This window comes from Dreissena polymorpha, chromosome 9 (genome assembly GCF_020536995.1).
Source record: "Dreissena polymorpha isolate Duluth1 chromosome 9, UMN_Dpol_1.0, whole genome shotgun sequence".
Lineage (NCBI taxonomy): Eukaryota > Metazoa > Mollusca > Bivalvia > Myida > Dreissenidae > Dreissena > Dreissena polymorpha.
Window position 1 is genome coordinate 38,381,988 of NC_068363.1, and position 14,056 is coordinate 38,396,043.

General features: G+C 36.8%; 1 protein-coding gene and 1 long non-coding RNA gene across 18 annotated transcripts in view; both read left to right on the forward strand.

Annotated features, from left to right (window-relative positions):
• The window catches only part of LOC127843761 (golgin subfamily B member 1-like), a 141,311-nt gene that overhangs the window by 70,176 nt on the left and 57,079 nt on the right, over positions 1 to 14,056 (forward strand). For 13 of the 17 annotated variants that reach the window (XR_008032324.1, XR_008032325.1, XM_052373508.1 and 10 more), the window contains 6 exons: positions 930 to 947; positions 2,958 to 3,116; positions 3,618 to 3,638; positions 7,057 to 7,140; positions 11,292 to 11,354; positions 12,352 to 12,519. Coding sequence is in view for 15 of the 17 variants with exons in the window: in XM_052373508.1 (XP_052229468.1) it covers positions 930 to 947; positions 2,958 to 3,116; positions 3,618 to 3,638; positions 7,057 to 7,140; positions 11,292 to 11,354; positions 12,352 to 12,519 (513 nt within the window). In the remaining 2 variants the exon portion in view is untranslated. The remainder of the gene's footprint in view (positions 1 to 929; positions 948 to 2,957; positions 3,117 to 3,617; positions 3,639 to 7,056; positions 7,141 to 11,291; positions 11,355 to 12,351; positions 12,520 to 14,056) is intronic. The other 4 variants (XM_052373502.1, XM_052373514.1, XM_052373500.1 and 1 more) reach the window with 3 other exon arrangements.
• Positions 12,555 to 13,951, forward strand: LOC127843763 (uncharacterized). Its single transcript, XR_008032326.1, has 3 exons — positions 12,555 to 13,433; positions 13,483 to 13,727; positions 13,777 to 13,951. It is a non-coding gene; the product is annotated as an uncharacterized LOC127843763 (long non-coding RNA).

The window sequence follows — 14,056 nt, forward strand, 5'->3', positions numbered from 1 at the left end:
GGAGAAAATCCAAGCAGTGAATTTATAATTTTAAATGAGATTTGTTTCTATTTAATTAATTGTTGACTTAGTACATTTTGTGAGCAAATCAAATATATGTAAACAGCAAATTGTGTGAAATTTTAATGTAAAAAATCTATAATTTAAATTATGTTTGCGTGTTAAACACATGAGGTCTTGGTAAAATAAAAGATTGTAATACAAATAATTGAGACCTGCTCTATTACAGTAGACAACGAAAAACTTAAGCACATAGTTTGGGTTTCAGTAAGGGATTTATTTTGAGCATGCGCGGGCTGTTAATATCCCCCGCCAGGAGGTCGCATTACATTCCTACGAGATTTGAAAACATCACACTTGCTTAACTTTAATACAAGCATTTAACGAATTTTTGCTGTCAACTTCAAGAAAACAAACATCTTTAAGTATCTGACGAAGCAAATTGCGTTGCAGCGTTACAATACACGAAATAAATAGAACGTCCGGTAAATACTGCTGTCCGACAAATACTTGCTAACCAGTAGTTAATCTAACTATTATAAAAATGTTACATATACTAAATTATGCATTCTATTGTTGTTAAACTGGTTCATAATACTGATGGCAAATAGGAGTTTATTAGCTAACTGTAAAGTTATTGTTGATAACTTAAGACCTCATTTCTTATTATTCAAATGTTATCTTTTGTTCCAATGTCATTTGCCATTCTGATTGCTGAGGAAGTTTGTGAGATGTCCTGTTGATCACTGTAGTTTGAAATTCAGTTAAATTCAATACTCCTTGTTCCCCAAATTCCTGAATTTGTATTTCTGTAAGTTAAGACTAGTTAATTTAATCTAACAGTAGTGATTAGTTGTTAGAAAGTGTAAGGACTATTTTAGTGCAGTAATATGACCTTGACATTAAAGTGTGAAGCCTTCTCAATTTAGGAATTCCTTTTGGAAGGGGTAAGTTAATACCAATGCAGCTTGTTAAATCGTTATGTTGCTAGAAATAAACAACTGCCTTGTTTAGCGTGTGATTGCAGCATATACATGTATTGTTCGATATAAAATTATAATCACAATTTTAATTCCAGTGCTGGAAATTTTTTCAGAGTAAATTTAATTTTTTCTTTGTTTTACATTAGTTAACACTCTTGCAAGAAAGAGTGTTTACTTTCGAGTATTTCATAACAAATGAAAGATAAAAAGCACAAACATCGAAGAATGAATGCTTAATGCAAGTGTGAATAATGCATTTGAATAACAACCTATGCGACTGTTGATCAGCTGCTGATATCTTGTGAATTGTTACTAGTTTGCAGGCAAACAATAATGTTTTGATATACTGAAATAACTTTGGAGATTTCTTGCTGTCCTTTATTGTACTTTAACATTACGCACAACCATGTGAAACACGAAATGGAGGAAAAAAGTTTTCTTATAATAAAAACTGGCAAAATTTGATCACAAATTGATGCCATGTATTACTGCACAAATGGTTGATCATGTGACTTCAACATTCATTCGTGTCATTGAATGTATAAATCGCCATATTGGTGCAAAAAGGCACCATGTGCCTTCTAATTTCAATGTTACATAGAACCTTTTTGCACCAAGGGGGCAAAAAGGTATTAAGTATTCAAAATATTTAGAGTTTATAATGAGCATTAGTTACATGGAATTATAATTTTTGCTAATTTTAAGATAATTCTCTTGAGAATGCCAGGGATTATGTAATAGTTTTTTTTTTCGGTCTGTTAATGTGTACATTGTAATTATCGACAATCGTCTGCTTTTATCTTATAAAGCGCAGACACCATCGATTCTCCATATTTTTCTCTCTCAAAAGTACAATATTTAATACATTAGATAGATTATACCCCTAAACAATGACATGAGAATTCTGTATCACATATAATGATGATTTATTCAATATTCTGATTGAAGTGGGATACAACACAACACTGTTGAACTTTCTACATATCACACATTATGTTTCTTGCATCAAGAGATTACCCTTTGTACATGAATTTTGTTCTTCGATTTCCATGAACAAAAATTATCCTCTAATGCAGAGGTGGTAATCACGTGATAGTCAAGATGGCGACGTTTATGTCAAGAGGTATTTTTCGCCGCCATATCAGCAAGAAAGGTACTGCGTTTATTTCGTATTAATATTCGTTCTATATTTCAACTTACTTTTAAGGCAAATCACTTTCTTACTGATATGGCAGGAAATGGAGCGTCATTTCAAAATTACACAAAAGTGATAAAGGGTATAAAATGGCAAAAATGACCTGTCTCAGCATGGATGTCGCCATCTTGACTATAATGTGCTAACCCCCTCTGTAATGCATAATACTGCAAATTTAACACCCCCATTTCTAAAATTGAAGTTTTATTAACAGATGTTGCAGTAAAATATCTGGCTGCTTCCACATGAGCCTCTCTCTGTGAATATCGGGTTTTATGCATTTGCGTAAACTGTCGTCCCAGATTAGCCTGTGGTGTCCACATAGGTTCATCAGGAACCACACATTCCTACTTAACCCTTTGCATGCTGGGTAATTTGTAGTCTGCTAAAATGTTGTCTGCTGAATTTCTTAAATTAGCATTTTCTTCGATTTTTTTTCCAAAGAATACTATCAGAATAGCAACAGTTTGGATCCTGATGAGATGCCATGTTCTGTGGCATCTCATCTGGATACAAACTGTTTGCAAAGGCCTTCAAAATTCGGTTCCAGCACTGAAAGAGTTAAGTGGATTTTCTTTAAAAAGGGACTGTCTGTACACAAAATATTTGACAAAAGCAGGAAATATTGAGGCAAATCTGGGGTGACTCTTTACAGACATGCGTTTAACCCTATTTTCCCAGAGCCAGGGTCATATATATCCTGCACATCTTACCCTAGCCCATGCTTGCAGCGAGGGTTATATATATCCTGCACATCTTAACATTGCCCATGCTTGCAGTTGTCCCGTCGTGAGATCACCATACAGCAGCTAGAGCACGAGCTGTCCCAGGTGAAGACCCAGTATCGAGAGGCGGTGGAGGAGAACGGACGCCTGGAGGCACGCATACAGGCCTTCGCTATCAACGCTCAGAGTGAACAGGATGTTCTCAACACCGAGGTCAGTGCTCAACCACGACAAAACTTCAAACAAGCTTTCTGGAAAAATATAAATTTCCTGAAATTGAAATTGTTTCAAATTGTGTTCCTTTTTATCCCACGCCATAGGCGGAGGAATATTGTTTTGGCGTTGTCCGTCCGTTTTTCAGTCCGTCTGTCTATCCGGCACTTTTGTGTCCGGAGCCAATTATCTTGGAAGTGCTTCGGCGGATTTCATTGAAACTTGGTATGAGTATATATATGGATAAGAGGATGATGCAAGCCAAATGGCATAGTACACCATCTGTTAATAACGGAGTTATGGCCCTTTGTATCTTAAAAAAATGCTTTTTAGTGTCAAATATAACACTTTTGTGTCCAGAAGCATATTAGCGGGGGATATCAATTCAACGAATTTGCTTGTGTTTAAATTGGAAATACAAATATGAAAACAATATTGATTCAGTTAATATATTTCCTTTATTCCTGTATTGGCTGATTTTATTTTTTTTACACATTAAAGCAAATTGATATCATTGTGGAGGTATGTATTTGTTTAATTTTCAAGTTGATTATAAAACAGTTTCTTTAAATTATTTGTCTTGTTGTTGGCAATTCTGTTTCACATTGTTCAATTATTTGTCTGTGTTTACTATTGCAAATATTTGAGCCATCACAATTTCCTATTCATTTGCATTTAATACAATGTGTTCTAATCTGTCATCAGCAGTGAACAATATGCGTCTCAATGGCAGGACGCTCTCAAATAGTAAATCTTGGACTCATCACAGTGAGCCATTTATTGGGTTGAGTTACACTTGAATGTTTGAGCTCCGATGATTACTCCAGATAATTGTTTATGTACATGACACTATCAGATTTGTTCTGGAGATATTATACAAGTGTGTTGCAAGTTGAAGAACTTGTTTATTCATTGCTAAATTACCAAGTGCTTAATATGGAGTAAAAATAAATCAGTTGTGACTTCCATTCTGTTAAATTGTTAAATGTGTTAAGAAGGAACATTTTGCTGGTGAAATGTTTGCATGGAATAATTTACTGAAATGAACTAGTTTAACATGATTGGATACATGAATATTTGATATGAAGCGTTTACAAAATTGGTTACATTAATATTTTTTGCGATAATTGACCAATTTTGGGAATAGGTCTATCATATTGGTAAACTTTTATAGGACTTATAGAACCCTGAACAGCTTTATAAAATAGTATAGGAATAATGTTACCTTTCAAACACTTCCATAAGTTATTGGATTAGTCGGAGGCAATTAAAGAGTCAGGGAGAGATTGCCATGGCTTCTCCAGGCAGGAAGAAACTGGACCTCTCGGAGCTGGAGGTGCTTGTTCAATACGTTAGGGTGATCTGAGATTGTTTTTCCAAGTCATTTTGTATGATACAAATCCCAGTTGCTTCATTTTATTAGCTCATCTATTTTTTTAAAAAAAATTATGAGCTATTGTCATCACCTAGGCGTCGGCGTCGGCGTTGGCGTTGGCGTCGGCGTCCGGTTAAGTTTTGCGTTTAGGTCCACTTTTCTCAGAAAGTATGAGAAAGTATGCTATTGCATTCAAACTTGGTACACTTGCTTACTATGATGAGGGGACTGGGCAGACAAAGTTAGATAACTCTGGCGTGCATTTTGATAGAATTATGTGCCCTTTTTATACTTAGAAAATTGATAATTTTGGTTAAGTTTTGCGTTTAGGTCCACTTTTCTCAGAAAGTATCAATGCTATTGCATTCAAACTTGGTACACTTACTAACTATCATGAGGGGACTGGGCAGGCAAAGTTAGATAACTTTGGCGTGCATTTTGACAGAATTATGTGCCCTTTTTATACTTAGAAAATTGAAAATTTTGGTTAAGTTTTGTGTTTAGGTCCATTTTATTCCTTAAGTATCAAAGCTATTGCTTGCATACTTGCAACACTTACTAACTATCATAAGGGGACTGTGCAGGCAAAGTAATGTAACTCTGACTGGCATTTTGACAGAATTATGTGCCCTTTTTATACTTAGAAAACTGAAAATTTGGTTAAGTTTTGTGTTTAGGTCCACTTTATTCCTACAGTATCAAAGCTATTGCTTTCATACTTGCAACACTTATTAACTATCATAAGTTGACTGTGCACGCAAAGTTATGTAACTCTGACTGGCATTTGGACGGAATTTATTTATTTATTTATTAATGGGCCCTTTTTACTTTGAAAATTGAAAATTTGGTGAAGTTTTGTGCTTTGGTCCACTTTACCCCTAAAGTATCATAAATATTGCTTTCATACTTGGAACACTCGCAAACTATCATAAGGGTACAGTAAAAGGACAAGTTGCAGAACTCTGGTTGTCATTTTTACGGAATTATGGCCCTTTTTTGACTTAGTAACTTTGAATATATGGTTAAATTTTGTGTTTCGATCCACTTTACTTAAGTATCAAGGCTATTGCTTTCAAACTTCAAATACTTTCATGCTATCATGAGGTTACTGTACCTGGCAAGTTGAATTTTACCTTGACCTTTGAATTACCTTGACTCTCAAGGTCAAATTATTAAATTTTGCTAAAATTGCCATAACTTCTTTATTTATGATTAGATTTGATTGATACTTTGACATAACTACTCTTACCTGACATACCACAATAGACTCCACCCAAACCATCCCCCATGCCCCCCCCCCCCCCCTAATTTTTTTTTATTTTTTTTTTAAGATCATCTCACAAATGACCACCACACCCTCACACTACACCCCCCCCCCACCCCACCCCCCTCAATTTTTTTTTTGAAACGGTTAAAAACACAAATATTTACTTTAATTACTTTATGTTTGAAATACCGTCCAACCATCGCACCCAAGAATCCACCCCCCCCCCCCCCCTCCCCCACCCGAATCCCCCCCCCCCCCCCCCCCCCTCAATTTTTTTTTAAGATCATCTCACAAATTACCACCACACCCTCACACTATACACCCCACCCCCAAATTTTATTTTTTTTTTGAAACGGTTAAAAAACACAAATATTTATTTTTATTATTTTATGTTTGAAATACCGTCCAACCATCGCACCCAAGAATCCCCCCCAACTCCCCCCCCCCCACCCGATTTTTTTTTTTCTTTTCGCATTTTTGGGAAGATTATGTAATCAATTCCACACCCCCACACTATACACCCCTCTTCACTCCACCCCTCCCTCCTTTGTGATTGAAAATGAGAGTCTTTTCACCTTTAAAAAGAAAATAGATGAGCGGTCTGCACCCGCAAGGCGGTGCTCTTGTTTTAAATATTCTTGATCTTTGAAATAAAATAACTTTTTATCATTGACTGGGCATACATTTCCGTCATTGTTTCAGTTACATTATTTTAAATGCATTTTTTTTGCGGTCAGTGTTTAGGTATAAGCTAATAAGTGTAGGGTCTCTTTACATAATTTTTGTTATTTTTCTGCAATCTTGTAAAATGTGACTTATTAAAGTGTATTTCTTGCATATCTTTTGTTTACAGGGATTTTCAATGATTTAATTAATATTGGGTACTTCACTCTTCAAAACAGTGAAAACAAAAGATGGTAATGATTAACAATTTCCACAGTTCCACTGTCAATTCTTTTTCTTTTTCCTGAAATAAGACATTGGATGAAAGCAAGCATCAGCGATACTGGGCTGAACCTTTGTAAATGACTTAGTTATTTCAATAATAATAAATCTATGTTATGATCCCCCCCCCTCCCCCCAATTTTTTTTTTCCTGTGAAGGCCCTTTTAGAATGATACAAATGGTGGAAAAGGAAAAAAATGGTTAAGGTAGAATATTGATAATCTACCAAAACAAAACAAATACCTACTATTTTACATCGAGTACAAGGTAAAATAGCTGTCATAAATTATGTGGCATTATGTGGTTATAGATGTAGTTTATTATTTCTATGCATGTATTGATGTGTGTGACAGGTGAAGAGACGAGAGGACACGATCAAGAGACTCAAGATGGACTATGTGAATCTGCAGGAGATCAACAACAAACGAGAGGAAAAGGTGAACTCATCTTTATGCCTTTCTTGACACGCATACCTTGGTTATTCAAACTCCTATTAAAGAATATGAAAACATAGTTTTCATATGGTTAAATTCAATTTGTAAGGCACTTACAGAACATGTTGATAAGGTAGAGTCAAACTGATTCTCACAGAATTTTGTATTATTAACTAATATATGTTCAACTCTAATACGTCACTGTTCAAAATAATTATCCCCACGCTCCGAATTGGAGCGGGGGTATAATGTGGTTATTAATAAAGAAGTCAATGACTTGAGGCATTGAAGAAATTTCATGCATTTTTGTATGTTTTCTGTAGGTAGCTTTTTGAATACATCCCCCAGTTGTTGTTTTAAGGTTTGTTAATTGAATTACAGCAGTAAACTTTCTGGTTATTTCAATAGACTTAGCAACATGAATAACTAAGAAACACCTGCAGCACCTATTGTTATAAAAACAATTGTTACACTTTTAAAGTAATTTGAATTAGTTATGAACAAAACTGCTTTGAAAAATGAATAAAGTAAACAATGTATTTGGCAGATGAAGTATAGTTTACATAGATTGGATAAAATGGATGGAACTGTAAGTAAATATATGGATGGACAAATGTGTTTGATTTGTTTCAGCCCTCACTCAATCATACCTCTGCGTGTAAAAAAGACTACAGATGTGAATTCCCTTTACATATCTTATTAACAGGCTGTATTTTAGATAATCAATGTTTATATGCAATTTGTATTTTATATGGGCCACACTCTGTGAAAAGGGGATTTGACGCATGTGCTTTAGTTGTCATACCAGATGAGTCTGTGCAGTCTGTGCTTTAGTTGTCATACCAGATGAGTCTGTGCAGTCTGTGCTTTAGTTGTTGTACCAGATGAGCCTGTGCAGTCTGTGCTTTAGTTGTTGTACCAGATGAGTCTGTGCAGTCTGCGCTTTAGTTGTCATACCAGATGAGCCTGTGCAGTCTGTGCTTTAGTTGTCATACCAGATGAGCCTGTGTAGTCTGTGCTTTAGTTGTTGTACCAGATGAGCCTGTGCAGTCTGTGCTTAAGTTGTTGTACCAGATGAGCCTGTGCAGTCTGTGCTTTAGTTGTCGTACCAGATGAGCCTGTGCAGTCGGTGCTTTAGTTGTTGTACCAGATGAGCCTGTGCAGTCTGTGCTTTAGTTGTTGTACCAGATGAGCCTGTGCAGTCGGTGCTTAAGTTGTTGTGCCAGATGAGCCTGTGCAGTCTGTGCTTTAGTTGTTGTACCAGATGAGCCTGTGCAGTCTGTGCTTTAGTTGTTGTACCAGATGAGCCTGTGCAGTCTGTGCTTTAGTTGTTGTACCAGATGAGCCTGTGCAGTCTGTGCTTAAGTTGTTGTACCAGATGAGCCTGTGCAGTCTGTGCTTTAGTTGTTGTACCAGATGAGCCTGTGCAGTCTGTGCTTTAGTTTTTGTACCAGATGAGCCTGTGCAGTCTGTGCTTTAGTTGTTGTACCAGAGTAGCCTGTGCAATCTGTGCTTAAGTTGTTGTACCAGATGAGCCTGTGCAGTCTGTGCTTTAGTTGTCGAACCAGATGAGCCTGTGCTGTCTGCTTAGGCTAATCAGGAATGACACTTTCTTCTTTAATTATTTTGTTTGTTAAAAGGAAGACTGTTCTTGTCGAAAATCCAGTTTAAGCATAAAGTCTTGTCCCTGATTAGCCTGTGGGGACTACACAAGCTAATCTGGGATGACACTTTACGCACATGCTTTAAACCCCCTTTTCACAGAGAAAGGAACATATGTATCACAATTATTTAAACACTATATCAGAACCTTCACTTCAGTAACAGTTATAATGGTATTTATTGTATCCAGCCCATTTTACTTACAGTTCTCTGTCTGTTAATATTTCATCCAATGGGTCTAATATATAAACAGCATTGTATTCACTTGGTTAATATTTTAAAATAATTATCAAGTTCAGTCCCTGAGGTCCAAGGGCTGTAACTTCAACAAACTTACAACAAATTACTCCTCATATGAATCACATGATGTTTTTTTCTATTAACTGATTCAATTACGGTATTGAGTTATTTTTAGTAATTTTTTACATAAGTTTTGTACATTTTAAATATTATGTATGTTATGTCAAATCACTGGAAATCAGTATAAGTTATATACAACCATTTTCATACAAAATGGGTGATAGTTCAAGACCAGTGCAGTCTGATGGTAAGGAACTATGCTGTTTGATATAAAATCACTCAAGGTTTTGTTGTCTCCAAAGCGAACGGAAGAGCTGTTTTATGTGTGACCGGGCTATTTACTTAAACTTATACAAGCGTTTTAGTTGTAATTTACTTTATTGTATTACTCCAATGGTTCTTGCAATTTTAGAGGGGGATAAATGGAGTAAGTTGTGTATAGCAAATATGCACATGTATATAAATATTCAACTAAAATGCTTCGTACTCATAGCTTAATATTGTAATATCACTAATTTTGGTTATGGTAAAATGCTGTTTATCAAAAGCTATATAGAACTTGTTGATAATATCATGCCTCACATGTGATATACTGGTATATGTTTATATAAAAAAAATATATAAATATGTCTCATTTCATATCATGTAATGACACAAACAAAAATCACCTCTAAAAATTGCAGTATTTTTAAAAGATGACTGTACAGCATTGCAGCTAGTATGATTTTAAAAGAGTTGCATTGAAATTGTATGACAATACATTTAAGCTTAAAGGTAGTTAAATAACTCAGTTAATAATCTGGTTTGTAAAAATTACTTTCTGAATGCACAGCTAGGTGATTAACCCTTTACCACTTAGATACGTATTTTCACGCATTTGTAGTCCCTTAGAAAGTTATATTTAATTAAGACCTTTCTTACTAGATTGAAGTTTTTAAGGCTTTATTTCCAACCCTTAGATACTGTTGAGCAGCAAACAGCATAAAACCTGAACAGACTGCGAGTTACTCACAGGCTGTTCTGGTTTTATGCTGTTTGCACATAGTTATTTTGATTTTGCTTCAGAGTGGGAAAGGGTTAAAACATTTTAAACTTAAAAGCTCATAAACCCTCAAAATCAACGAATATTTCATACAATATTCAATTGTCTGTCTGTCTTTGTATGTGTCTGTCTGTGTGTCTGTCACAAAACTTTAACCTTGGTCATATATTTTGCAATATTGAAGATAGCAACTTGATATTTGGCATGCATGTGAATCTCATGGAGCTGCACATTTTAAGTGGTGGAAGGTCAAGGTCATCCTTCAAGGTCAAAAGTCAAATATGTGGCTTCAAAGCGGCGCAGTAGGGGGCAGTGTGTTTCACAAACACAGCTCTTGTTTCAAAATTGTACAGAATATTTGTTGATTTTGATTATTTATGTTACTTCAATCAAACTAGTTACATTCATGTAATTGTCCAATCAAAACCATATTTTAGTGCTTTGTAGAGCAGTTTGCTTTTTGTAAGTTATCGCAATTAAAAGAACATCAAACAGTTGAATATTGCAAAAAGACAAATCGGATGCACACAGTTTAATGCTTTTAGCTAATAGCTTAAAAATATATCCTTGTTTTTCGGGTTGGATAGTTTTATTTGCATTTGATTATTAGCGTATACAATTCATTTCCCTTTTTTCTTGTAAAACACCTATTTTTTAGACAACCTATGATGTAACTGGTCTGGATTTTTTTTATGTTTTAAGTACATTATATATGAGCCTCCCTTTGTGAAAAGGGGGGTAATACCTGTGCTTTAAGTGTTGCCCCAGATAAACCCGTTCAGTCTGCACAGGCTAATCAGGGATAACACTTTCAGCTTATATGATATGTTTCGTTCAAAGAAAGTATCTTCTTTGCAACAGTCCAGTTTAGGCGGAAAGTGTAGTCCCTGATTAGCTTGTGCGCTTTGCACAGGCTTATCTGGAACAACACTTTACGCACATGCATTGAACCCCCTTTTCACAGAGCAAGGCTCATATTTATGATTTCAAGTGCGCTTATTAGTACATACTATACAGATTGACAAGTATGAGTACTATTAGGTTGCACTTTGTATGATACGGAGGTAAACATTTTGTCATAAGCATATTATATTGCCTTGTTTTGCTGAGGACGTTTGCTGTAGTAATTATGTGGTGTTTTCTTGTTTAGATAAACCAGCTTGAGCGTGAGATTGAGCAGCTGAAGACCCAGCTGAGAACAGCCAACGCAGAGGTATGGGACACATATGGGTCCAGATCTGGGAAAGCTGGTGTTTTAAAGCATGACCGTAAAGTGTCTTCCCAGCATAGCATGTGCAGTCCGCACAGGCTAATAAGGGACGACACTCTCCTAAACAAGATTTGTACTTGAGAGAAACTTCCTTTAAACAAACAATTCAAATGTGTGATCTCTTATTAGCCTGTGCAGACTGCACAGGCTATTCTGGGACAACACTTTAAGCACATGCATTAAGGCCCATTTTCCAAGAGAAACTTATATACATGTATTTTCTTCCGTGGTTTGGTTTCAAAATTAGAAGTTTGTATAACTAGTTTGGATACCATACCATTATACAAATAATTTTTCCAAGGCTTAAGAAAAATTCTCACTTTGCCGCATGGTGAAGAAAAAAAGTCAAATATCTAAATGTTTAAAAAAAAGCGTGATAATGTTCTTGGCCTTTTCTCTTTTGGTTTGTTATTGTAAGTTTGTTCGCACACTTTCCAACACAATATACTTAGTTTATCAAAATGATCAAACAAAAAATTGTTATGTGCAACTCACTCCTCCTGCTCGCAGATTGAGGGGTGAAAGAGGTCGATAATTTGTATTGTATAGCTATGGCTTGTATTTGACTTGCCTCATGATCATATTTTCTAATGATGAATGATGTAAGACATTTTGTTTGGCTACCCAATACGAATGGATCTACAAGGTGACTTACATAAATGAGTCATGTTCTGAGAAAATGGGGCATAATGCTTGTGCGCAAAGTGTAGTCCCAGATTAGACTGTGCTGCAGTCTGCACAGGCTAATCAGGGACGATACTTTCCGCTTAAATTGGATTTTTGCTAAGAAGAGACTTCATTTAAAAATGTCATAAAAGCGGAAAGTGTCGTCCCTGATTAGCCTGTGCGGACTGCACAGGCTTATCTGGGATGACACTTTACGCACAAGCATCATGCCTAGTTTTCTCAGAACCCGACTCAAATATTTATTGCTTCACAGATCGAGGGCAGGAAGTCGTCAATAGCGACGCTGGAAGGCCAGGTGGAGGAGCTTAAGAAGCGCTCGGGCAACCAGCTGGATGAGATCAACCGCCTGGAGGACCAGGTCCGCGCCATGACCATCGACCAGACAGCCATGCACTCAAAGATTGAACAACTACAGTCGAACGTAAGTCATCATGCTGTTTGGTTGGTCCCCGTTAAACCGGCCAGGTGGTGTTTCCTTCTGGTAATACTTAACCACTTAGAGACTTATTTTAACGCTTTTGCAGTCCCTTAGAAAGTTAAATTTAATTAGACATTTCTTACAAGATTTAAGTTTTAAAGGCGTTATTTCCAACCCTTAGATACTGATGCACAGCAAAAAGCATAAATCCTGAACAGACTGCGTGTTACTCAGACTGCTAGTTGTTGGTGGTCACAATATACAGGCCTGATGGGGTTTCCTCCTGGCAATACAATGTCCCCAAACAGTGGAAACTCCACTGCAGCACAAAGCAAAGCCAAAGTGAAACATATATCAGTAAAAACTGAAGAGCTGTAGATTACAGTTGTTATTTTAGATAAGCTCCAACTTTAGTAAGTTTGGTTTGTTCATTTGGTATCAATTCAGGATGCTCATATGATTCAGCCTCAGGCACGAAAGGCATCTCATAACCTTCACAATACACATACACAAATAAATACATAAACAGGTCCTAGTGGTGTAGTAGATATGGTGTCTGCCTAGTGATCAGGAGGTCACAGCTAGTGGTGTAGTAGATATGGTGTCTGCCTAGTGATCAGGAGGTCACAGCTAGTGGTGTAGTAGATATGGTGTCTGCCTAGTGATCAGGAGGTCACAGCTAGTGGTGTAGTAGATATGGTGTCTGCCTAGTGATCAGGAGGTCACAGCTAGTGGTGTAGTAGATATGGTGTCTGCCTAGTGATCAGGAGGTCACAGCTAGTGGTGTAGTAGATATGGTGTCTGCCTAGTGATCAGGAGGTCACAGCTAGTGGTGTAGTAGATATGGTGTCTGCCTAGTGATCAGGAGGTCACAGCTAGTGGTGTAGTAGATATGGTGTCTGCCTAGTGATCAGGAGGTCACAGCTAGTGGTTTAGTAGATATGGTGTCTGCCTAGTGATCAGGAGGTCACAGCTAGTGGTGTAGTAGATATGGTGTCTGCCTAGTGATCAGGAGGTCACAGCTAGTGGTGTAGTAGATATGGTGTCTGCCTAGTGATCAGGAGGTCACAGCTAGTGGTGTAGTAGATATGGTGTCTGCCTAGTGATCAGGAGGTCACAGCTAGTGGTGTAGTAGATATGGTGTCTGCCTAGTGATCAGGAGGTCACAGCTAGTGGTGTAGTAGATATGGTGTCTGCCTAGTGATCAGGAGGTCACAGCTAGTGGTTTAGTAGATATGGTGTCTGCCTAGTGATCAGGAGGTCACAGCTAGTGGTGTAGTAGATATGGTGTCTGCCTAGTGATCAGGAGGTCACAGCTAGTGGTGTAGTAGATATGGTGTCCGCCTAGTGATCAGGAGGTCACAGGTTGGATCCTGTATTTGAAGATTTCCCCCATAGACACCAAGTACTGATTCTAGTCCCAGGAAATGGACTTGAGGGCATTTCAAACAAGCCTAAGGCTTTCAATGCAATCAAGCTAAAATAATTAGGTTTGAATTAAGTTAAGTGAATACATAATAATTACCATGTCCAAAAGGAC